Consider the following 27201-nt stretch of genomic DNA (forward strand, 5'->3'; position numbering starts at 1 on the left):
TTGAAGTTTTTGCACGTTATAGCTGGGATTTAAATATATCATAATCTCCCCCACATTAACTCCATGAACATAGAATTAATTGTTTGAGAATTTAAAATGTAAATTGGTTAATGATTTCTTAGTTTAAAATTAATTTCAAGTGAATCCTTTTGATAACCCTGTCAAACTTTTTATTCCTGGTGATTTTACAGAAGCAGCCAGTTTTCTACTACTTTCTTTATTGGTAAAACTTACTGAAACATAATATCTGCACTACACTGAAGGCATTCCAAACACGTGTGTTTTGGCTGTTGCTCATTTTTCCTCACCAACCATGAGGCTTTGTTTTCCTAGCCATGGCTCGTTCAAGCTACTCTATTGAGGAGATTTCCATGTCTAAATGCTGTCTTTCAAAATGGCTGACATTTCATTATTCTCGGTGGGGTTTAGGCCATAATTCAAATAATTTTATTTTTTTTCTCAGTTAGCAGACCATTTTGGGAGGACAGGAGCTCTCCTGTGAAGGCTCAGACCACAGGCTGTTCTTAATGATGGGAGCTGCTTCACTGGCATGTTATAGGGGCTATTTTCAGAGGGACTATTTTCAGAGGACATATTGCCTGGTTTACATGCTCTCTGTAATGCAAGGAAAATTAACCATATGCATATTGTTGATATGAAGAATTTGAAAGAAGAAACTAATGATGAGGAGCATAGGAGGGAACCAAGATGCAGGTCTGCACATATACATGAGGGAGCACAGACTGAAAGAAGAGGAGGAGCTGAATGGGAAGGTTGAGAAGAAAATCATAGAGCCACAGAGATGGACACTTTGGAGTAGAAAGTGGTGTAGTAGAAAGAGGTGCCTTTTGGTCAAGCACCAAAAGTCAGCAAAAACTTGTCTCCAATTGCAAAAAGACCTGAGAGACCAATATTCCAATATATTTTTTTTTTCTGCTTCAGATCAATTCTAATTATATGACTGCTCTATGATACTATGATTGCTATATAGAATAGAATAGTTCAGTTGGAAGGGACCTACAAAGATGATGAAGTCCAACTGCCTGGACACTTCCTTCAGGGCTAGACATACATACACTTTTCTGCATACAGAAAAGTAGATGGCACTGTCCAACTTCACTACTGTATGGAACCTTGCTACTAAAACCTTTTAATGTCTTATCCCGTTATTTTCAGGGCTGTCTTTCATTGCTCTTAAAGAGAGGCCAAAAATCTTTTGTCATACCATTTATGTTAATAGATAAGCAAAATATTTTTAAACTTTTTTTTTATATATATATATATATATATAATATATATCCTTGAATCACAATAGATGCATGAGAAACTTTACACTGCAAAACTTAATTATACTTTCATTCAGTGGCCCCTTAACCTCCCTGAACGTTATCCAAAACTATTGTGAAATCTGTCTGTGCACTGTATTTATAGAATGTCTAGCACAACGTGTGGCCATTTCTGATGGGAGTTTTTGCTCTTCTATAATGATTTCCCTAATAATAAAAATCTGATAGCAAAGTCTGATATCCCCTAATTGTTTTTGTATGATCTCATGAGCAAATACCTTTTCCTTTCTTGTTTCTTCCATTTTACGATAAACTTCAGTAAGCGTCTTATGGGCTTTTCCCATCCTTCCTGTCTTTGCAGGCCCTTTTGTATACACCTGAGGCCTAATAGAGAAATTTCAGATTGACAGAGAAAAGCTTTCTCTGCCAATATAAGGGAAGAGTAGCATGAAACATCTACTATTTTTTAAGGCATAGACCAATAATCAAACAAGTGCTGTAAGGGCTAACTGTAACTTCCAACAGCTCCTGTGATGTGAATGAGATGTGAAAGATTCCTCAAGGCAGAAACCACTCTTCCTCTTTGGTTTTCTTTACCTTTTCCAAGGATGACCACTAATTGCTGAATCTCCTAGTACCACTGGCTGGAAATTCTTGAATGATCATAATAAGGTCTACTTTGTTCATGACTTTTTTGTTCTTCTTCTCAGTCCCTCTCCTGCTTCCTAAGCTGGCCTCCAAAATCTCCTTAGATCCTCAGACAGTACTGTATTTCTCCAGGTTTGTTCAAAATGTATAGGGTGCGTCGAGGGTACTCTGTCAGTCTTGGACTTGCTGTGCTGTGGCAGGCTGTCGTGTCTCTTCTTCAGTGCTGTTGGTGACTTCCAGTTGACAGACACACCCTTTGGTGTGCTGCAAGTGCACAGCCAGGGTTAAATGCCTGGAGCTAGCCAAGCCCTTCAGAAACATTCCTTAAAGTCAAAAATCATTTTTAAAAGATAAAAACCACCCTGAGAGGCCAAGTGTTAAATCTAAGATGTCCAGTGAGTGCAGGAATATCTTCAGTTCCTCCTCAGAGAATGGTGACCTGACTTACTGAAGATACAAGCAGGTCCTTTAGCAGGTTTGAATTATTTCCATTTATCAACACAGCTATCCAGTATTGGTACAAAAAGAGTGTGAAGGAACAGCTTTTAACTCAGTATTTAAAATTCATTTATGGATTTTGGTTCTCAAAATCCCATGAGAAATTTGTGGACACCAAATGGCTTTGCTTTGAAAGAACAACAATAACTGAAAAAAAAATAAAAATACATTGGTAGGACCTGAGAAAAGCTAAATAAAATACAGAAACATCAGATAAAATTTAGAAGATCAAAGTAGAAAACTTTCTTTAGTTTTGAAGTTAAGTTTTCTCTCTTAAAATGTGTGGAAAGCAACATGCATTGTTTCCTAAATCGTAATGGCTAATTTTTTGAGAATTCTGAGTTACATCTATTTTTATTTTTACTACTTTATAGTTATTATTTTATCTTATTGTATTAGAGGTTTGGACACCAGTGGTAATTTGTTATGAATTTTAAGCATTTTATACATACTAGGCACTCTCCTTAAAATCAGGAGTATTGTTCTCAAGAAAAACTCTGCAGAAAACATTATTTTCAAGACTCAGATAACATGCTTACAAGCCAACTGGCAGAACTGAGCATAGCCATATTCAAGGCTGTGAATATTGATCATTAATCTGGTAGTGAGTTATAGAAAAAAAAAAAAAAAACACACACAAAAAAAACAACAACAACAACAACAACAAAAAACACAACTAAGCTTCCTGTAAATTTGTCATTTTTCTGTCTTGGCTTTTGCTTCAATTGTGACAGGTAAGTAAAAACACTTTTGAAAGAAAACAAGGGGAAAAAAGAGTGTTTTGTATATTTCTGTTCATTTCAGTTCAGACAGAGGCAGTTGTGGTTATTATCTGGAAACCTGACCAAAATATGTATTATTCCCCTTTCCACATAAAGTCTCTCGATACCTTAGATGACACTCTAAATAATGGGATATACTTCAGTTTCTTCAGGTTTGTTGGGAAAAACATAACAAAACAAAAACCTGAAAACAAAATAATTTATGAACGTTTTTTAGATTTTTTTTTAAATACAAAATAATATTTTCTTCATTTTCATGCTACTTTATTCTAACAGTTATTTAAGGTCTGATTAAGGTCTGATTAGAGCCAGACTCTAATAATTTTCCAAACTGTTTTCTGAACAAGTTTATGAGCCCAACTCCCTATTTCAGTGTTCAGTTTGATAATGTCTTCATCTCCTAGAACTGTTAAGATCTGTTGTGACACCCCAGATTATGTTTTTTTTTTTTTTTTTACAATAAATACTTTTTTTTCTTTTTTTTTTTTTTTAATGATGGAATAACATCTAAAAATGAAGCCCTGACTTAATCCAAAAACTTATATGTTTGGCATATTCTTTGGAAAACTGATCTAGCTATAATTTTGTCTCCAAGATAATGGAGGTTCATGCTCAACCTCTTCTCCTACTTTATTTCAGGTAAAGAGGTCTTGCCTGTTACTGTTGCAGCTGTTCAGTTGGCACTTTACAAGTGATTCTATATGAAAGTGGTTTGATAAAGACTTAGGGCCCTCAAGTAATACAATTCATATAGATCTTCATTGTTTTCTTATATGATCCAGTACCCACAAATATGATTTCTATATTGGCCTCTCATATTTGTCATACCTCTTTTCTGAACTGAATAGAAATTAAGTTCTTTCAGTATTTAATCTAGATATGACTCTTTGTATGTCTCTTTTTTCCCCCATGTTGATAAGGATCTACAGTATGTATTAGGGCATCTCCTGACTGCTGATACTCCTTGGACCACTGTGTGTTTCAGGATCTCATAGAAGAATAAATTGAAATGTGAGTTATTGTGCTGAGTGAGTAGATTATGAGAGCTGGTGCTCTCACCTGCCATCTGAGACAAATTCCATCTCTGGGAGTACTACCCTTACTACCCTTTCCGGTAGTAAGAGATAAAGTAAATACTGAGCACTGCGGTCACCATTTTGAATTTGAACAGAGTAAGGAAAGAAAATTTGAAAGAGTAAGGAAAATTTCCTTGCAGAAATGTTGGCTAGCGAGAGTAGTAGCCAAGCACCCCAGCACTGAGCAGAAATGGGGCATGCTGAGACCATGTCTCCCTCACAGATGACTCCTCTGGTCTATGTGTGCATGCTGCTAACTTTGTAATATACCAGGCAAAATATGATCGCAGGGCGCTGGAGGTTTTCCAAGAGACTAGGTTTGCCACTAGTCTCTAGTATAATTTGCTATTTTTTTTTTTTTCCACAGACGCCACAGTTCATTCTTTAGTTCAATTTCTCATTCATTTTAGAAAACAAAAATGTGAGACTAAAGCACGTATTACTACTTATTAGTCTTAAATTTCCCTCATGAACAATTTGTGGGATGTAGATGAGCTGCTGAAAGATAAGGATATTAAAAATGTGCAAGTGTTTTCATTGTTTTCTGTGGGCAAAATATTTTTTGCTTGATAAGTATCATCACAGATTTTTCCACTAAAATTTCCATTTATATGTTACTGGGTATGATATAGGAAATATGAAGAGACATGAGTGTCTCTATTATTGGGACTTCAGATTAAGCAATAATATTTTCTCTTCTGATCAACTATTGTAAAATTTAAGTTTAAACATTTTAGAACAATGGGCATTATTTAGTGATCAATAAAAATTAATTGAGAGTGTGATCCTTGCAGCACAAAGTAAGCAGTCAGACATAAAAGTTGTGATTTTTATAAATAAAACGATGTGTTCTGACTATAAAACTGGAAGCCAGAAAGTTCTAGCTATTAAATTGCCTTGCACAGCAACTATTAAGTATAGCATACAATGTAAATAAGTAAGCTCTAATTTAGAATGCAATTAAGAGGCTGAAGAGATTTGTAGGTTACCCCACATTAGAATTGTCCCCCATATATATATATATTTTTAATAGCAAGAACACTAGTTACTTACTAGGTTTCTTGCATAGTTTCCTATTTATACAGTGTTTTGAAGGCGAAATATTATACTACAGCTTTGTTTGTTATTCCACCTCCTGTCTCAGAACACTGAGCTGCGCATTATGCGTCAAAACATGTACTGTTCTCTTGGAGTTCCTAGCCAGGCAATGCAATGTAATTCATTATGCCCCGAAGATAAACAGTACCTCTTGACCTTTTCAAGAAAAGTTGCAATATTTTCTTATTCCAGAATGTAATATTGTACTGAGACGATATCAATGTGATAAGATAAATGTTTCCTTTTCTAATGTAAACCAGAGTGCACTACATTTATATAAAAGTCTTGGGGGATACCTAAAGCCTCCAGATAAAAAGGGGCAGCTTGGCTATTGTAGGTCTGCATTTTTGAATGCTCAGTCTCAAAGCACAGGGGACAAACTGCAACCAGTCTTGAAGAGGATGGCCAGGATTTTCAGAAGTGAACAGACTGTTGATTTTTATGTTGTCCAATTTGGGATTGTCCTAAAGAATTTTTGGACAAATTCAAAGTATAGGTTTTGTTACCATTTAAAAACAAATAAACAAAAACAAAACAACAAAAAACACAACCCCACAAAACACTTTTATCCTCAGTAATGTCCTGTGTCCGAAGTGTTAATGCAGAATCCTAGTCTCTTTCCTGGCAAATCGCCCTCCCAATGGCCTCATTTATCTTAATATGTTAACTGTTTTTGTATGCAGGTCATTACAGCATACTGGTCATACATGGCATGTAAAATACTCTGCTACTCATGTATATTTTATTCACAGCAAAGAGTGTGTTTCCAGCTACTGTTACATGCAAGATAACACATTATATTTTTAAATCAGTTCATTATTAAAAAGCATTTACTTCTGCCATTCTTGCCTTTGAAACTTTGTAATCCAAACAGTTACTACTGTAAGCAAAATAATACTGTTATGCTATAAAGCTGTAACATCGTTTAACCCTGTCAGGTTGGACAGTTTTAGTAGGACAGTTTTAAACACACCAATTGCAGCATATAAATTTGATTCAATGGGAATTAAAATGCAAGAGAAAATAGAAAAAGAGTAAAGAACAGAAGTAAGAAGTAGTGAAATGTCTTGAAATCAGTCCTATTTGACATATACATTTTATTAATACTATTTAGGCCTGAACTTCTTGTTTGCTAATTTGCTTTTATTTAAGCTTAAGCAAATCTTAAATTAAGGATTAAGGTCTGTATTAGGAGGCTAACTGAAAAGAGCAAGTTTTGAGGGAAGATTTGAAGTTATTGAGTGAAATAATAGCATGGAACTGCCATGTAGGTCAACATGAGAAAAATCTTGGAGTCACCCAGGGTAGAAGACCATAAGCAGAAAAGGAAAGCTGACACATTATAAGGAGGGGAAAAAAATAAAAATGAGGTTCTTCAGGGGTCAAGCTGCATAGGACTTTGAGAATAAGGAATTTGATTTTCATTTGAAAACAAATCATGTGTCCACCTGGGGAACCAAGAAGAATGCATGAATTAGACATTCTTTATACTTTAAAATAAATAATTGTAAGGCTAATTATTAGAGGGGAAACAAAAAATTAAAAAAAAAAAAAAAAAAAAAACAACAAAGGAAAACAAAAGCCTTTGAGATTTTGTTTGTAGGTGTGCAATTGTGCATCTTATTTAGATAGTTTTCTCTTTGATCATGAATTGTTCTGTACCTATATGTGACAGTTGTATGTAGCTGCAGTAAAGGTAGTTCAGTTTTCTTCAGGTTTAATGGAAATTTGTCAGAGATGAACCTCAGAACCTCTGACATTCATCTGAATACTCCATAATGGAATGGAGTATGTATTTCATGTGCATATTATACATGTATATGTTTTTTAAGCTTATATAATTTGTATTTCATAGTACAGGAAAGGAGCATACTAGGGCAGAAACAGCATAAATAATTTGGTGGAGTGTTTACCAGGCAGTCTGTAGCTTCTCTCCTCACTTGTGGTTGGGGATAGTTACATGATCTATATCAAATTTGTTCTACAGCTGTTAGTAGCTGCAAGTATATAAACAGTTGGGTAAGATTTCTAGGAGACAGATGCCCACCTCACTAAGAGGACTGCACTAATTGGCATAATCAGCACAAGAAATTAAGACTGAATGAGCATGGAAATAGAATTACTTTTCTGCCCCTTGAAAGGAAGCACTGAAGGGCTACATTCGTTTAGTTGCTTCTACAACTCTCTATGCAGAACTTCCCCATGATATAGAGAGAAAGGCTATTTTAATGTCCCAAAGCATCCCTCTGGCATTTGCGATTAACAATAAGCACACACATGGAAAAAAAAATGGGGGGACGGGCTGTAATCGTTGTCCAAAACCATTTGTATCTCACCTGAGGATCCTACAAAAGCATTGAAACATGCCCCATTCTGAGTCACTCTCTCTGCAAATTCTTGAGATGCTGCAGAGTGGAGTTTGTCTGTGCCTTGAATTTCACCTTCCCCTTATGTTTCTTCCTTACTAGTCTTAAGTGATTTAAATCTGCTTGAAATTTGTATATTGTTGGATCTTAGTTGAAATGAGCTACAACGTGAATAGACATGAGAGACTGACAGTTGAACACACAGTAATCAGCAAAGGCAGGATTTAATTGCAGCTAATTTGTACTGGTTGAACACCTCTCTGTATAAAAAATATTTTATACTCAATTATATTTATAATGTTTTGGACAATCAACATATGGTAAAACTTAACAGTATAACAATTTAATCAAGCACAGATTTGACCTATCCCTTCTTTTTTTTTTTTTTTTTTTTTTTTTTTCCTTGTCAGAAGCTTTTATTCCTTCCTACTGGGAAAGAAGTTTAAGAAATGCAAGGCTGGATACAGGACCAGATCTCTTTCTATCTTTAGTCTTACCAATTAGTTCATTTTGAGGATACACTAAAGGCTATCACGTGAAATGTTGAATTCCCTCTGTTCCCAAAATACTACTTTTTAGCTGAGAAATTCAGGAAACTTGCTAAAGCTGTATTACAGTGAGTACATATGGCTTGTGACAGGTTTGATACAACACAATAATTTATGACTGTGTGAATGTACATTGTTGAATCCCCTTCTTTGTTCTCAAGTATAAATGTTCTTCTTATCATTGATTTTTAACTTTTATAAAACTATGTTGTTGGACCTTTAGCTGTAATTACTTTGCCTGCTTGTAACATCTAGAAAAATACCCAGAATTCTTCTATGCCAGAGATGGGGATAATATAATTGCAAAACTTAAAACAAAACATATTCTAGAATAGACATCATTTTTCAGTGAAGAGTTGTGGCAGAGGCTTTTGATTATACCAAATACAAAAAACATCCTTATCTGAAAAAAAACTTTTATTCTGGAATGCAGAAGCTGTGGCTAGTACCTCTTGCACTTGGAAAAAAATCAGAAATTTCTTCTTCCAGCATTTATACTTATTGATAGAGGTGAAAATTCCTGCAGCCATTGCTGTTAGGATTTTTTCAGAACTTTAGGTTTTTAGCAAAATGTCTACTTTGGAGTTTCATTAATTCACAATGTAAATACATTAAAATGGTGGTGATGGTTTGATTTGTCTTGCAAGGTGATGTAAAAGCTTGAGTGCATTCCATGTGCCCGCTACAAATTTCAAGGAATGGTGCTTATTTGGTCATTGAAAGTACTCACTTTGTAGTTATGGCATCTGCCAATGCTGCTTGTAATAAAGGGAGTATCTGTGCTACTATAATTGAGTCAGACAAGTCAAAGAAACACTTGCCTTGAAGATAAAGGAAGTCAGCTTAAGTAAAATTAATTTATTTTCCTGACTAGCATAATCATCTTCAGTCACTAGAATATATTGTCTCAATGATACTGTACTGGCCTGGTTGTTATATTTGTGATTACTAATAAGAGGCTTTTTCAATGCCTTCTAGTCAGGAAGAAATTTAATCTCTCTTGCAGCATTACTTGCGTTATTTTTATTTTGCTCCTATTCAATTGTGATTGTCAGTGTCTTTAATTTGCAGTGTTAGTCCATGTAGTTTTTCTGTCATTCACCTTTTCTCTTTTTTACAATGAACAAATGATACAGCTACTTACAAAGACACAAGGCCTCTAGTCAGAATCTTCTCAAAATTTGATGCAGAAAAATATAAAGAAAACTATCAGAGGCTGTTAAATTATTTTAAAAGAAATTTCTAGGCCTTTCATATTGACAGTGTTCTTAAAAATAAAAAATAAAAAACGGAGAGCTTGAAGCTGAGCCTTTTTATTCAGTTCCCTGGTCTCTGTGCAAATCACATAGGTGCACCCCAGAGCCTTTGCAGCATTCCCTACTGCCTGTTTACCAGAGCCCAAGCCAACTTTTCTGGACAGCCTTGCTTGGTCTTTTATCCATAATAAGGAGAATTCAGTGCCAGTGCTGAGAGCAGGGCTCCTCTTTGAGCTGGTGACTAACTCGAGCTCTGAAAATTACTTTCTCTGCAGACTTTGTCAAATTGCATAACTCAGAATTCTGAGCCTTAAGTGCCTAAACATAAAGATGAAAAATACCATCAACCTGATTAGAATTTACAGAAATGGTAATATGGTACTATTTTTGTGGAATTGATTGACACAGACTCTAGAAACAGATGCTTCACAGTCAAACCTGTTTTTTTTTCTTCTCCTTTTTTTTTTTCCTTTAAGAAAATCTTGAAAAGTATTATATATATTATATATAATAATGTTCATGTAGCACAGAAGTTTGTATACTCTGGTTTTGGTTAGTGGGCAGGAATCACAACAGTCACAATATTTGTATCTGCAAGCAGGAAGGAATGGAGAGGTACAGAGTTGGGGATAGAAAGTATTTTTTAAAACTGGCCTACTTTGATCTTGCTTTCTGTCTTAAACTTCTGGTGAGCTTTCCCTTTCTTCCACATTTTATTCTATGTTTTCATGTAAATGTTTCAAAGATAGTTCTGCTTTTCTGGCTCCTCCTCAAAAACTGGCTTCTTGTAAAACAGTGGCTGGTATCAAAAGTTTGATGTCAGAAGTAAAACTCACCCAGATTGTGTAAGATGTCCATATAAAACTGGTACTTAAAACTCATTAGACACACTCTGGGATGTTGTTGGAGGTTCCTGCTGCTACACTTCAGAATGAAAGGAATCTTCTCCTCTCTTTCCCTTCCAAGTAGTGTTTATTACTGTTGTTTCTGAAAAGGATTTGTTTTTCTAGACTGTTGAGCTATGAAATCGGGCTCCTTTGAAACTTGTCCAAGTCATCTCAGAATCATATTTTGGCTACTTTAGCTGACAGTCTCTCAACCAACACATGGTTCAGTTATTTTCAGCACGTAGGCATGACTTGTGTCAGTAAGCATACTGCTCCTGGATGCTGAACTGGGTGATTGACATGGGATGGGACACACCTGAGTTAATAAGCATTTTAGCCTCCAAAATACAGTGATACAGTGATCTCTAGTGGGACCGGTGCTTGGAAATGTGTGACTGCAGAACTGCATGGGGGTTGCTTGGGAGAGTGCAGGTCAGGAAAAGTCAAAAAGCTAGCCAAGAGCTGTGCACACCGCTTACCAGCACAGAAAATCACATTCTCAGGTACTCGCCAATTTATCAATGTAGGTAAAGTCCTAGAGAGTTGATACGAGTCATATTGTCATGATATCATTTTCAGTAGTTCACTAGATATGTTTTTTTGTAACTATAAATGTTAGAGTGCTTGTAGCATTGATGTCTTAATGATATTAATGAAACCTGGGATTGCTTGAGAAGAGGGTGAGAACCTCTGACATTCATCTAAAATTGAAGATTGCTTCAGCTGTTGGCCATAGTGCTGCGTTCAGGTAGCTATGCAGGCGTTATGCCATAAACTGTGCTCCAGAAAGTATTTGAAACCAATCCCAAAGTCCTGACATTAAGTGGTCTTTCTCCCATTTATATTCTTCAGTCCATTGCAGTGTTGCACAAGCAGAGCCCTGGGAGTTGCAGCAGACTAATAGATATTATCCAGATTGCTCTCTCATAAAAGGCAAGACCTTTGGACTAAAAAGGCTGTAATAATATGCCTGTATTACTTTATTTTTCAAATATCAGAGCACGAAGTATGTACATTTTGTCCTGTAAAATAAAAATTCCATCTCTAATAGGTAGGATGTATATATTTTAAATGACAGCTGAAGTAATACTTATTGTCCTAATGTATTTATTGTAATACTAAGATACTATCAAAATACCTAGTCAGGATCCATATTTTGTGTGGCATTTCCAAGTCCTTGTACAAAAAACTGATGATCTAGGAAGAAATCATAGGTGAATGTTCACAGATAAAATGCACTGACTCCTAGTGAATTAAAACAAAGGGAATATTAGAAACAGTAAACTACTAGTAGAGCACACACCTGAAGTCGAATAAATAAATAAATAAATAAATAAAGCTTTATTTGTGTTTGTTCTTTATGTGGAATCTCATGTCTACCTACTGGTGTTTGTAAAATGAGCACTGCCTGTTGATGTGAAATGATGATGAGCTTAGAGCTAAAACTTAGTTTATTATTCTTTAGTATTCTTGTATTAAGTGGCACTATAAGTAGTTTGATATAGTAAAATATTGCCAGTATCATAGCTAGATACCTACTCAAAGGACATAAAAAAAACCTGCGTCATATGCATTAATAAATTTTAAAGCTCTTTATTAGTCCTTGAAAGCCTTGCTTCCCTTTTCAGTCTCTGAACCTATAGTTACATAGGAACAATTGAGGACTAGACACAAGGCACCATTGTCAACAAAATATTTCATAGCCAGATACTTGCAATAGTACTTTCAAATATATCAACCCATTTTTCATAAAATACTGACATGAAATCAGAAGACAAAATGTAGTATCTGTTGCAAAAGATGTCAGTCTATGTGGAAGTTTAATTATCGGTACATTGGAGAAGGTGAAATATTACAAGAAGTTTGAAAATTCTGTTGGTCATTGGTTACAAAAAGGTCTTTCATGTTATAAAACAAACCATGAGTATTACTTGACTGAAAAAAATGGTTAAGGTTTGGGAGTACAAGGATAGGATCCAGACTATTTAGATAATTTTTGTTTCTAGTTTTTCAGGAAAGAAAATATAACATCGCTAATGAAGAAGTGTCTGAAAAAGTTTGCAGAAGTGCAGTGTCTCTTTAATCCATACAATGATTTCTCACACCTTTATAGTACCCCTATGGTTTTACTGAATCCAAAACATCAGCCTGATTATTATTTGGGCTATTTTCAGTATTAACTGTAAAAACACTGCAAACAAACAAACAAACAAGAAAACTGCATGAGAAATTTGCTGCATGTATAGATATGGGCTTTGAATTAAGATTAGGTACGGGCTTAGATGAAGAAGGAGATGAGGCTTTTTATTGCTTTCTTCCTGCAATGATCAGTGCTCATGCTGTGAGGGCAGGTGAAGAGCTGGCTACTCCCGTGCTGGACTCTGCTCTCCTGTGCAGGTGACACAGTTGTGGAGTGCAGGTTACCTGGGCAGAGGCAGAACAAGTGACACCAAAATAATTTCCAAAATATATTATATAGGACTGCAAGGGGGGGGCATACTTACTTATTTCTGATGAGTAAGTACGTGTGCTATGAGGGAAGTAAACTTCTCATCCATTGTTTGTTTCTTAGATGTCTTGGAGGCAGTGAGGCTGAAGGTGTTCGAAAGAAGGAAGGGCAATGGTGATGGTTTGATTCCACATGTGAAGGAATCTCTGGAAGAAATTCAGAATGTTTTAGAAAAGTCACTAAGAGGCAAGTAGAGGAATTGTTACAGATTGATGAGGTTTAAAATGTTAAAAGAAGAAGCAAGCAGATAGAAGAAGAAGAAGATACTATAAAAAGGAATATCTGGCAAATACTTCAAGGATATTAAATCTGAACTAGGTGCAATGTATATTGAGGCATGTCTTTAAAAGAGAAGGCTAGTAACTGAGGTTTCACTGTAAGAAGCTGATGACAAGACATGACAGAGGACTGGTAAAATAAAGGCTGAAATTCAGGTTTTCATTCTGTGTAAAGTAAGAGTAATTAGAAGGAAAGATAAATGTTTCTGTCTTAACTTCATTTCCAGCATATTTTGATCATTTGCCTAGGTTGATGATTTTAAATTTTTTTACTTATTTATTTTTAATGTGCATGCACAGGTAGTGATTATGCAATATATGGTACATGATTCAGATGAAGTTTTTACAATCTGATGGCATAAGAAACTTTATCTTACGTGAAGTATTACATATGTTTGGCACCAAGGCAGCTGGGTGTGTCTGCTTTTTACAAATGCATCTAAAGATGATAATGCCCCTGAGCATATTTATTATTATAATTCCTTGATTAGCTTGCCATTTATGAAGATTACTGTGGGTGCTAAGACACAATAATAAGGATAATTTTTCCCTGGACAAGCTTGATGAACATCTACTTTTAATTCAAATGCCTAACCTGTTGTGATGCTCATGTATACTCCTTGGGAATTCCTCATACAACTGCAATCATTTCTCTAGCACCTAAATGCCCTGGGAATTTCAAAATGTCTTTCTGTTCCTTTTCTGCAAAACATTTTTACTAGCTTCAGGTCTTTTCTTTTTTATCCCTGCAAGTTTCTAATCATAAAGAATATACTCCCTACCAGATCTCCTCACAAGGGCTGAAACTAAGATGAGGAGCCTGAGGACATTTGCCTGTCTGTCTTCACTTGCATTTTAGCTTAAAATTAAAGCTCTTTGTCATTTCACTCTATTATAATTTTCATTCTTAAAAGTCCCCAAAGTGGGGAATTCTTTCTCAGCTCTGTCTATACAGTCTTTAAAGACTGCCCTTCAGAGCAAACTCTTTAGTCAGGTGTAGTGAGAATGCAAGGAATAGGGTTCATTCTGCCGCACCGCCTTCTTTGGAGATAGAGAGCCCTGCATGTTGGATCATGCGTGCTAGGTCCTCATGAAATCACATGAACCAGAAAACTTACAAGGTAGATAAGCAATCCAAGAAGAAGGCAACTGGAATAATTCAGGCAGTGCAGATAGCGATCATAAGTGCTCTTTCAGCTAACCACTGCTGCTTTTGCTACTTTTGTTGTTGGTGGTGGTCTTTCCTTTCCTTTCCTTTCCTTTCCTTTCCTTTCCTTTCCTTTCCTTTCCTTTCCTTTCCTTTCCTTTCCTTTCCTTTCCTTTCCTTTCCTTTCCTTGCCTTGCCTTGCCTTGCCTTGCCTTGCCTTGCCTTGCCTTGCCTTGCCTTGCCTTGCCTTGCCTTGCCTTGCCTTGCCTTGCCTTGCCTTGCCTTGCCTTGCCTTGCCTTGCCTTGCCTTGCCTTGCCTTGCCTTGCCTTGCCTTGCCTTCCCTTCCCTTCCCTTCCCTTCCCTTCCCTTCCCTTCCCCCTCCCCTCCCCTCCCCTCCCCTCCCCTCCCCTCCCCTCCCCTCTCTTTCTTCCCTTCCCTAACCCTTCCCTTCCCACAGACAATAAGCATTTCCTTCAAAAAAAAAAAAAAAAAAAAAGGTATTTAGTTGTTGGATCATTTAGTTGTTTGTGATCATGGCACAAAGATTCTTCTAGAGCCTTACAGTCCACACTTAGAAAAAGATTTTAATGCTGCAGAATTATTCCAAGGGGGTTAGATTAAATCTTATGCCTCCTGTTATCAAGTCACTCATAAATATTACTGAATGCCACCATTCATAAGTCTAGTGTGTAGGTAATGGGCAGTTTATTTGCATAGCATATTTGTGGTCTTATATCAGTGTTTTTATTGTGGTTTTTGGTTAGTTGGTTGGTTTTTGGTTAAATCCAAACAGGATTATGCTTCTCCCTCCAAAAGAAGGATTAGCAAAACCCCTGAAAAATTATGAATAAAATTGCTATTATTGTATCTCCTTTTTTACATTCATGTTTACTGCTTCTTCCCCTAATTATTCTTGCACTATGTGTGTACCTGGAACCTTCATGTCAACCAAAATTCTAAAAAATTCAGAAAAATATCCATAAGAAATAAAGAAAGGTCTCAGCAGGATTTAAGTTGATTTAGCTTTAGCGGTAAAGACTGCATTTTTAAAGTGGCTTAGACTATGTAGTGATCTTTGATCAAATTATTTCATAAAACAGGATTGAAATCAGGTTATTAAAGATCCTTTGTATATTTTGTTATTCTAGCTTTAGGTTTAACCTCACAATGAATTGTACTGATTCAGGTACTTTCTTTGCATGGAACCATACAACTTCCCTTGATCAAACAGTGATCAAATTCCAGTTCTTTCCTTGTTTTTCCTTCCTCTTCATGGCTCTCCATTTCAGCCAGGCATCTATTGCTTTCAGGAAGAATTGTAATATTGGGAAAATCATGTTTTCTACTACTGTCATGGCCATACTTGATGGTGAGAAGACAAGATTCCTGTCCAGAGGGATCCAATTGCAATTAGGGAAGTGTTTACTTCTAACCCATCTCCCATTCTATATAAACTACTCTGTTCAGTTCAAAATTTCAAGCTTAGTCTCATAAACACAGACATGGCCACTTATGATCGGAAAATTCCAAAGTGTGTGTAGGCGCAGCTCGTGCTGATGCTCTGCTGTTAACTTATCATAGAAACAAACCATGCTGAAGCTTCGTAATACTCAGTTTATGAGAACATGGTGTTATTTGAAATGTAGCAAGGTGTTAGACATCACAGTAATCTGAACTTGGCGTGCTTTCATGGGAGTCAAATGAACCACACAATCAAATAAAATAGGGATGGAAGATGCTGGAAGATGCTTGTAAAGATCTCTGTCCCAGAGCAGAATCACTACTCTCCTGAAGATGTTTCTTAAACAGGTCCAACAACAAAGATTTTGCAGTCTATGCAGAATTTATTGTACTTCAGTATCCTCAGAATTAGAAAATTTCTTCTTAAATTTAATTAAATCTTCCTGAATTAAATTTAAGGTCACTGTTACTTTTCCTACCCATATTGCACAATTAATTCTTTTTGCACAGAAACTTGTTGAGGACTGCTTCTGCTTTTTTTTTTTTTTTTTTTCTCTCTATCTCTCTCTCTCTTTTTTTTTTTTTCTTCTCTTTTTATCATAAGGTTTTGCTATTCTATGGATTGGACTTTGTCACCACAAGTTCATTCTTAGTGCTCTTCTCAGGTCACTGGTCAGATGATGGTCCACCTTGATGAAGCACTATGCCCCAAACTGGTTACAATTCTCCAGGTGGCTCTTTAGAAAGTTGAATAAAATGAAAAAAATTACAGTGCCTGTTTTATGCATGACACTTCCATGTATGTGTCCCACTATAATGTTGCAATATGACAATACTGACTTTAATATGTTTTCATCATAGACATATATTTACATCTGAGATTTCTTTAAATTATATCCTTGTAAAAACTTAACTTCAACAGTTAGATCTATTAAAATAATTTAAAAGAAGCTTTATATTTATGTGAAAATGTGAAATTTTCTAGTGTGAAACCCTGGAGTCAGCTTTGTTTTTCTCCACTAACTGTCGTTGGATTTTCAATAATGGCTGTTGTGCCTTCCTCCCATACAACACAAACCTGATATGACAATCCCAACAATATTTCCTTTTGTAGTTGTGACCTCACTCATGTCTCTGGCTATGGATTTGTAATCGCAATGTAAAATCAAATCAGGTATTGTTCAAATAATTGAATCCCTTTAAATCAGTGACTCTTAAACAGTTATGTAATTCTTCACGTTCTGATTGGCTGAAAGATTTTGATTCATATAATTACTGTAACTTTAATTATTTTGGTACTGTGTAGATCCATATTCTTTGATGGATAGCTGTGGTTTATAGCTCATAGGGCATGAGAATGAGGAGTCTGTGCTTACAATGCTTAGTGTTGAAACTCCACTACAAGACAGTGTGGAACGTTTATTTTATTGAAAATAAGTTGTAAAAATAGAGGTATTTATTTCTGCCTTCTAAAAGACTAAGTATATTCTAGTGTAAATACTGTTCTGGCATTTTGTTCTTCACGCTTTATTCTACCTCTCTGTATTACTTAAAACTAATCAGTCCTCAAATCTGTCCTTTCAAATTTCACATTCTGGTCTAGGAATCTTGCTCTAGGCCAGAACAAAATGTTTGAGTACTTGTTTCCCTTTGTTTTATATCTGCCTCAGCTTTTGCTTTAGTTTATATCTTGATTATCATTTTTGAGCTTAAGGATCTTCATGATGATTGCATTGTCTTTAATTTCCAGATTTCTCTTTCAGATTTCTATCAGTTAAAAGTGCTGCCTTCTAAAAGCCTAATGTTACAATGCTTCCCTTGGTATTACGTTTCTTTCTCCTCCCATATTTGCTCTGCATTTTGATTTTAGTACAAATGAGACCACTCTTACATAACTTACATAAGTTCCTTTCCTATTTATAAGTTACCCAACTGTCTTCATTCTTCTGCCTAAGTCAGCACCACTTCATTTCAAACTGCTTTATTTAAAAGTGGTCTTCACAGCCAGTAAGTTAACATCTCCAATTGACAGACCTAAAAGAAGGTCTTTTTCTCACCAACTCTTTACAAGTCAAGGATTCATATACCTTTGTAAAATGTATGTTGTAAAATGAGTACTTCCATACAATACTGGGTGAATTTTGCATAGTACATATACAATATCAGGTATGAAAGAATTATCATTCTAAGGATTTTTTTTTATTTCCTGAAGATGGAATTCCTGATGGAATAGCAATCACTCTTCTTTGACCATCACACTTAAATGGCCTTTACATATGTGCAAGCTGATTTTCATGCAAAATAGTTCATAAAAGTTTTCATGTGAAAAACTGCTACATGCAGCCATTGCTGCATGTGCTCATTTAGAGCTAAGAGATTGACTCTTCCATTTTTGTGTTTCATGTCTCACCTTACTAAAAGTCAGGCCAAATGGAAGAAAATAGTAGTGGCAGGAAATCTGTGAACTTGTGGTGCTGGTGTTTGATGAGTACACTGGTTTTGCTTTTCATATAGTTAAATATAGTGGGAATAAAGTAGAGCTAGACTGCCTGCTGCTGTCTTTACCAAAGGAAAGATAAATTCAGGCATGTGGGATGAAAGAAAGAAAGACAATTGTCAGGGTAGAGCACAACTGTAGTGCTGTGGGCCCACATCTCTCCTAACCCTTGACGTTTGCATTCTTCAGGTGGTGTGAGCTTTGGAGATGGCATTTGGGTTTGCTGTCATGGAACATGTTATCCATGGTGTGCCATGTAACCCTAATGACCAATGTAGATTGATGTCTATGGGGAAAAGCTCTCCTAATGACCCCAGGAGTAGAAATAAGCTCCTGTTACGGGTGTTTTTTTCCTAGCTCTCAGTCAGCCAAATGATGGGCAGAAAAAATGAAAGAGTTGTTTTAGTATCCATTAAATCGGTTTATATAAAGGGGAGCTAAATTTGGCTTTATAAAATGAAATATGTTAGCTACTAAGTTATTAGTGCCCTGTATTTATTTAGCATCCTTTACATGCAGAAAAAGTAAGACACTAAACAACAACAACAACAAATAATAATAATAAAAAAATGCCAAAACAATTAGAGTGAAAAAAATCTGGTAATTAACTATTATTTTTCACAAAACTAGTCTAATTACGAATCAGTCATGGTAAAATGAAAGGTCAATAACTACAGATGCATAATTTCTCTCTGATAGATTGCTGTTTGAAAATAGGTTTATGACAATTATGTGATTAATTTCCTTTTATTAAACAGCATTATGAGACTTCATGTTGCATTCATCAGTTTATTACTGTTACTTTTTCTCTTCAGTTGCAAATTAATCCTGGATAACATCAGGGCAGAACAGGAGCTCAGGTAGATTGGAGATATCTTCTTCAATTGTTGTTTGTATTGCAGGGAAGACCACAGATCTGAATCAAAATCAGAGCCTCAGAATGCTGAAACTGACAGTAACATCCTTAGCAAAAAAATAAAATAAAATAAAATAAAATAAAATAAAATAAAATAAAATAAAATAAATCAAAATAAAATAAAATACAATAGTAAAATAAATAAAATATTTTACTACAAGGAAATGAGGGCCAGATCCAGTAAATTTTTGTTAAAACATTCCTAAGATGAGGTACATGGGGAATATAAATTAGAAAACTACATAAGTTAGAAAGTAGTGATCCAGGACAGCTCTCCTCACTTGCCACCTAACCCTTGACGTGCTCTGCCATTTTATCTTGAAGTTCTCCAGGCACAAAGAGCGGCCCTCGACAAACAGCATTTTGCCAGCTGAGTAGCTTGGGATCTCTCTCATGCCTGAGTTTTTCAGGATCTTTTCCACAACCTTCTGTAGCATCAATACAATAGATGTTTTCAGCCATGTTCAGTGTTCACTTAATCATGCCCCTTAGGCATGGGCTCAGTCCAGCATTCAGTGGCCACCACCACCTTCTTGAAACACAATTGTAGAAGATCATTTGCTATATTCTGTCCTTCTGTCTTGCGGCCTGGTGGTAGGAATGAATGCCAAGGATGGTAACAGAGTGTCCAATCCATTTTCCTCTTCTTCTTGAAACTAATTCAGTTTCAAAAATGTTAGTCTCTTGCAGGTTTGTGTTCTACTGCTAGGCATGGCTGGAACACTCTGCAGTTCAGCTGTTGAAATTGAGCCCATTTCACATCCTGGGTGTCTATGGCTTCCAATTGAGATGCAGAAGACTGACAAATCTTTTTTGTTGGATTATTTGCATGTTTTTATGTTGGGTTACTTGAGTGAAATCCTTCTGGATTCTTAGTAGCCATCTAGATTTCTTAGATAACATATTCCTTGAGGTGGGTGCTGCCAGTCTTTAGCTATCTGGTACCTCGTTTGTACTTCTGTAAGGCAACAATGTAATAATTGTTCAGTCTACTAATCCTAGATGAAATCAGGGTGGTTAAGTGGCTTGGATTTAAGTTGTGTACAAGTTAAGGGTTTGACTTCATGGGCTGTCAAATGTGGCACATTTGTCCTCTGCTGGCAGGCATACAGGTTTTATCTTCCTCATGTAATTTAGAGAAAAAGATTTTATCTTCTTTATGTACTTCAGTTTTGTTCAGTAAGGTAAATAAGGATGTCTCAGGGTGCATGGGAGTTGGCTTTTCCTGTCAAGTGTCCTGGAGGGACTACAGTTGGAAGTGGATCATCTTAAAGATTCTTTGAATAGTGTTAAATGCCTTGCTACTCCATTTGGAAAGATTATAAGCTGCCATGCTGACTGACTGTGATAGCCATTAGAGAACTTTCTGGGAAAATACAGTCGGTGTTTAAAAGACAAAGGTTTAGCAGTAGCATTTGAAGGCTATTAGGGAGCCTTGAGCAGTGTTATCTTTCTGTCACAGTCTTTCACAGATCTCATTCAAATGTAGGTAATTCTGGGTTTCTTGGTCTGAGCCAGCTGGAGGATGGACACACAGCAGGACATGAGGGAGCAGAGGTTCTACTGAATTGATTTTTATAATAAATGTAGCTGTGTAATCATTCAGTTAACTTGTTATTCAACCAGTTCAGTCTTTGGCCTTAAATCCAGCTTAGCATGTTGATATGTTTCGGTTGCATAGTGCTACCAGCAAAGATGACTCTTGTTTGACATATGCAGCCATTTGGAAACTTATTTTATGTTCAGAAACTTATTTTGTGTTCAGCAGGAATGTTAGAGTATGCAACCATTGGAAAAAATAAAATAAGGATTTGGAGTTAGAAAAAGGACAGAATCTGGTTGTCTTCTGGCAAGTTTTTTGGTTCTGGTTATCTGCAAAGCATACACCTCATGTCAGTATAAATAGGGAGTGCCTGTATAAACATTCTTGTTTCGCCTGTTCCACATAATAGTTTCTTGTATCATATTTCTTTTGACCTCGCTATCTGAAACCAATTACAGGAGATCCATTTGGGCTGCATCTATTTTCATAAGAAGCCCAGGCAGCAGTGTTTTTCTCAGAGATGAATATCAACATCAAATATGCTTCTGAGTGCTTTGTTATTTATGTTTCAGAGAGATTTTGTAGCCTTCAGCTCTCAAGAATGTGTCACGCTGTGCTGTTTATACATTGACAATATTAATGGGCGTAGATGTCATTTTTCATTTTAGCGTCTCAAATGCAACAGGCTGATAGGTTAAACATTCCTATTTTTAAAGGAAAGATATGAGTGACATCTGTTTCCTAAAAATACACATATATTTACTTTTTTAAAAAACAAAGTAATCAGTTTACCTTCTTTTAGTGGCAACTTTCACTTTATTAAAATGATAAAACTTTTTACAATTATTCTAAGGCATGCTTAAATCAAATACAAAGGTTTGTAATACAAAATAAAAGCAAGTTGTGTCTCCTAGAATTATCTCCAACAAATTGCAAAATCTACTGCAATTTATCAACTTTATTAGGGTGAGTTATATGCAATTAATTTCATTTTTGTTCTGCTTACATTTTAGCAATGCCAAAGCTGCACAGTAAATACTAAGAAGTAGTGTTCCCAATAAATATTTTACTAGAAGACACAGGGAGTTCTGGAAACCATATGCCCAAATTTCCTGCTTATACAGTCGCTACTTAAAGCATTATAATGATTTTCATTTGCATTATTAAAATCATTTCTGATCCTCAGTTCTTTTTTTTTTTTTTTTTTTTGTCTGCATTGACTTTTTTTTTGTATAGTTTTACTAATTTAGATAACTTAATTAAGGAAAAGTGCCTACTAAATTTGAAACAAATGTTACTAGAAACTGGATATGATTTTGACTGTCTTACAAAGCGTTCTTGCTGCTGTTAATTTGAGGTAGGACACAACATGATTTTGATCTGCTAGATTTATAAACATCTGTTCGTTTGTCTTCACTGAACTGTTTTTAGACCATGGGTTATTATCAAATTAGTTCATTAGTTGTTTTTTTTTTTAATTTTATTTATAAATGATATGTGGGATTGGTGCTTACTTGAAGTGTACATGTTAAACTATTAATTTCTAAAGACACTTTCAAGCTGTCAATTTGTTTTGCAAAGATTTAATAGCAAATGAATTGGTAGAACTGAATGTTTTATAGCCTTATAATCCTCACTTATGAATAATGTCAGTAATAATTCTTTGAAATTAACAATGTGTTTCTGGGAGGTTGTTTACTGAGCAGCAAAATCTAAAGCTAAGCAGCACACTGGGAGGAAAACGTACCATATGACAACTGCTATAAGAACAAAGGCTGACAGTGATTTCTCCTTATGAGTTTTAAATCATCTCTGATCTCTTGAAATTGTTTTCTGTTCTTCTTCTATCTCCTGTGTTTACAGTAATCTAAACTGCCACAATAAGATCACTGAAGTATTCAGGTAGTCATCATTTGTAAGACATTCTGTATTAAAAGATGAGCCTTTACTCCTTTAAAAATATCTCAACCAGCGTATATAAATCAAAATAGTTTAAGTAGAAGAGCCTTTTATGCAAACATATCCTGTTGTGCTGCCTTGCTTTTTCATAAAGTGGGACTCTTTGTAGTTAGTGGTAGGAATTCATACTTTCTTACACTGGTTCCATGGGAGTATGCTAGCCACAATTTGAAATTATACTGGCTAGCTTAACTCTAAGCCACATCATACTATAATCCTCTAATTTTCAAGTACTGTAAATGTGCAGCTTTACCGGATGCTTGCTTGCTTCTTTTTTTGTATTGGTGTGAGATGACTTTGGTGCTAAAGAAGACTAGGACACTGAAACAACTTAGAGAGTGCTCTTTATTTTCAAGCATGCATCAGCATTAAATCATGGCAATTTCTTTTACAGATAAGGTCCATGTAATGAATTTTCTGCTACTGTCATAAATAAAAAGTAGTTATTTTTATGGTTTTTCCCATCATCTAACTCCAGGTCTTTTCACTGGTTCTGTTAGCAATATTCTCCTGATCAGTGAGTGTAGCTTCCCTATACAGTCTCCTATTAATTCAGGAGTATAATAGTTTTCTCTCTTTCATTCAAGTTTGCCTTTCAGAGAGTTCTAAAGATTGGGAAGGATTATAAATTTGCTGTAGATCTTCTGTTCTTGCATTTAATTTATGCTTTGTGTTTAAACCACTGCAAGATGTTGTGACCATATCCTGGTGCCCCTGAAATCAACAGATATTTATCTCTGATCTCAGACAGAGCAGGATTGTCCTTTAGGATCTGCTCAAGAACTGTGAGTGCAGAAAAGATTACGCTGTTCACATAGGGAACCAGGCATCCAGTGATTCCTTGGTAACAAAATATTTCAAGTGCACTTTGAAATATGTTAACTTTTATTTATTTTTGGAAGGGAGAAGCTAGTTGTGTGCGTCTCGTTGCTTAGGTTCAGAGGAATGTATAGTCTTTGTAAAGCTGACCTGTAATTACTTGAGAATTTGATGAAACAATAAGAGGATTGTTGTGGGAATGTCTCCAAATGTTAAAAGTATGCTCTGCAAACTTTGTACCAGAGCCTTCTATGGGGAGACGAATCAATGTTGTTAGGAGATGGTGCTAGTGCATTCAGTTTGTTTACTTTGGTTTTCTGTGTCTGCCTGCCTTCTCAGAAAACTTGCTTGGAGCCAGACTGTAGCAGCCCTCTCTCTGTCTTTTCATAATTGATCAGGGGATGACTGCCTTCCCTGAGGGTTAAGACGTGGCAACTTTTTCTGTTTGCTCAGCATCTCAATGCAGTAGTTCAAACATTGTTCACACCAGCTGGCAGTGTAATGCCATATGCACATCTTGTCAAAGCAACTGTTGTCATGGATACTAGAAACTATCTTAAAAACCAGCTCATTTGAGTCTAATCAAAATTGCACCTTTCTTTATCAGTTGGGAATCTTTATTATTTTAGGGAGTGTTGATCAAATTGCATTTATTGCAGTGCATTATGTACAGTGTGTTTTAATAACATAGATAAATAGGGTGATGCATTTTAAAGCTGTAACTTCTATTTACTGAACTGATTTTTAAGGGGAAAATACAGCTTTCCAGATAGTTTCAGTGCAAATGTTTGGAATCTTTTTTTTTTTTTTTTTTTTTTTTCCTATTTCTTAACAAATACTGCTTTATAATACTTGGCATTTTAAAAATAATTTTATAGGGAAAAATAATGTAGATTAGCCTTCCTTAGTTAAATGATGTGTTTGTTTACATTTCATATGTTTAACTGTATTTTGCTGAGTTGGAATGAAAACATAAAATAAATGAAAACACTTTATATTTTGATTGGGATGCTGTCATCCCGGAGCCTGATCTGATTGGCTGGGGAGTAATTTCTTTGTTCTCTGATTTTCCTAAGAATGCAAATGAAAACCACTCATTTTTATTTGGCATTAAAACTGCACTTTATTTTGTCAAAGGAGAGGTTTCTCCTTGAATTGTAAGTACAAAAAGTGTTTTTAATCTTCAATGAATATCCTTATTAATTCATTTTCAAGATAATCTGATGTTGATTTGTCAAATTTAATTACAGCTTCCGGTAACACTTGAAGTCTACTTGCTTTTGCTTCAAAATTGTAATATGAAAATGCAAATTGAATGATAATTTACATGGGAGTGGGCATTTTAGTTGAACACTCAAAGACAAGTTCCTTGTGGAAATGAGGCTATTGATGCAGTTTATGATTTTTCCTCTTCAAGCACTTTAAACAAATTAACTTTATTTCCTGCAGGATTTCATGTACGTCCATAAATTCTAGTGAAGTCCTATATGTGTACTTTCAGAGGATCTTTTTTATGTTTCAAGTAAAACATATCCAGACTGAAGCCTGAAATCTAGCAAATAGAAATCAGAAGTTGCATTTGTTTGATGGGACTTTTACGTAACATTGAGTAACTTATCTTTTTCTAAGAAAAGGTGGAATTTATTTACTTTTTTTTGTTCTTTTTCTTTTCACTTTTGAACTTTTAGGCACTCCAGGCAGCAAGACAGCTCCTTTTACAGCAACAGACAAGTGGACTGAAGTCACCTAAGGGCAGTGATAAACAGAGACCACTGCAGGTTGGTAAAGGATCCTTGCCTTTGGGGCCTCACTTGGAGGGGAGATTGCTGGGCTTGCTCACATATGTGGTGTGCGTGTCTCTGCCTGTGCATTGATGCTGTTTGTGCATATTCACATAAAGCAGATTGTAGATTTGTGTGCTGGTGACTTCCAATTCACAGACAAAATTCACAAGTTACAAACGCCTTTTGTGCTTATAGACACTTGAAAGTTCTGTTACAATAAACATGCACATGGACTGAGTTCAATAGCTATGGTATTAATTAATTATTTGTAGATATGTTTCATGATTGGCATGACATTTTTATACATATGTGGATTAAATTGCAAAACGTATCATAAGGATTTGCACTTGGATGCTGTTGGGTTTCAGAAAGTATTAGGGAGAATAAGAGTTCTGTTCAATAATAATTTTAAATGCAATTTGGTAAAACTACATGTACTGTTCATAGACAATAAGCATATTATTCTTTAAAATTTTCTTTTTTTTTTTCTTTCTTTTTGAGGTTTCAGTTCAATTGTTGCTAATTTAGCATTCCATCTAAAATTGCATTCTGCTGGCAAAACTGTTTCTCTCATTGTACAGAGACCAAATAGGAGTGTTTAACTGCTGAATTACAGTCTATTGCAGACAAAAGATGCACATAAGAGATAATTTTACTGTGTTCAGGAAATAAAAATGCGTAATTCCTACCATTCTCTTCCTCTTCCTTTTCTGGATGAGCCATTATCCAATGGGGATATTGCCTGTTTTCTGTTGGAATAACATATTTTTATCTAATTCTTGGTTTTAATAGAGAATAATGTAGGGAGACTGCCAGATACTAGATCGCTTTTCCAATTTTGTGTATAATTCACATTGTCTTCTTTTTTGTGTGTGAAATTTCATAAAGTTAGGTGCAGCACACAGTTCTACATTACATACCATTTCTCTTGAAATAGACTTTAAAAATTATATTTATTTGCTCAGAACCAAACAAAAATCTAGGGAGGAAAATGGAGGGGAAAAAAAGAAACAAAGAAAACATTTCAAGTTGGCATCCTGCTATACTGAACTTCTAGTCCAGTCTGGAGACATAGGGTCCAAGGGCCATCTTAACTTCCTACTCTTCACCTTTGACTTTGCTTTGGCAATATCTTCTAGGCTGAAGACTCACAAGAAAAGTAGTCGTAAAAGCAGCAGCTTAAGATCTATGTAGTTTTTTCAAACTTTCAGGAAGGCAATTTGTGACCTTGAAATTTTGAATCACAAGGATAATTGGTTTAATGAATAAGATGAATGTAGTTCATTCTGCCAGTTCCTTATGAAAGGCAAGGTCAGCCATAGTAGGAGTGGACAAGGTCCTTCTAGCCTGAGGTCTCTAAACTAGCCAACACTAAGAGAAGCATATGAAACAGGCAAAAATGTTACTGTTTTCCCAGTATATTTTTTCCCAGTGATATGAGCTTACTCTATTCCTCCAACTTGTAAACTGCAGTGGTTCAGGAGCTCCCAACTTCTCTGTTCAAATTCTTCATCCATTCATAAATCTTCTTTTCAAGGCTGAAGAGATTTGGGAGTGCGCTACTTGTGGTAGACATCGATGAAAGGAGAAAAAACCATCTCTGGATACAATGACAGTCACACAGACAGCTCAGATGAGATGGGCAGTCTTGTGTTTTCCTACTTCTAAAGGACTAACACTGGCTTGATGCCTTATAAATGTCGTGGGCTGGTGTATTGGAGAGGTGGCCTGTATTATGTCTTTGCCAGGAAGAGTCAGTGCCTCATGAGTCATATTTGTGAAGCTGGAAGAAGCAAATCAAATAGTTTTCTTTTCAGAATTGTTACATGCTCCCAATGATCA

At 35.6% G+C, this 27201-nt stretch overlaps 1 protein-coding gene and 1 long non-coding RNA gene across 14 annotated transcripts in view; one reads left to right on the forward strand and one right to left on the reverse strand.

Annotated features, from left to right (window-relative positions):
* The window catches only part of FOXP2 (forkhead box P2), a 429442-nt gene that overhangs the window by 277010 nt on the left and 125231 nt on the right, over positions 1–27201 (forward strand). For all 13 annotated transcript variants that reach the window (XM_084518453.1, XM_084518456.1, XM_084518460.1 and 10 more), the window contains one exon: positions 25264–25353. In XM_084518453.1, the coding sequence (XP_084374579.1) occupies positions 25264–25353 (90 nt within the window). The remainder of the gene's footprint in view (positions 1–25263; positions 25354–27201) is intronic.
* Positions 12238–14568, reverse strand: LOC311436530. Its single transcript, XR_014692914.1, has 3 exons — positions 14351–14568; positions 12950–13100; positions 12238–12869 (listed from the first exon to the last, which is right to left on the reverse strand). It is a non-coding gene; the product is annotated as an uncharacterized lncRNA (long non-coding RNA).

Source organism: Aythya ferina (genome assembly GCF_964211825.1).
Source record: "Aythya ferina genome assembly, chromosome: 1".
In the NCBI taxonomy this organism is placed as follows: domain Eukaryota; kingdom Metazoa; phylum Chordata; class Aves; order Anseriformes; family Anatidae; genus Aythya; species Aythya ferina.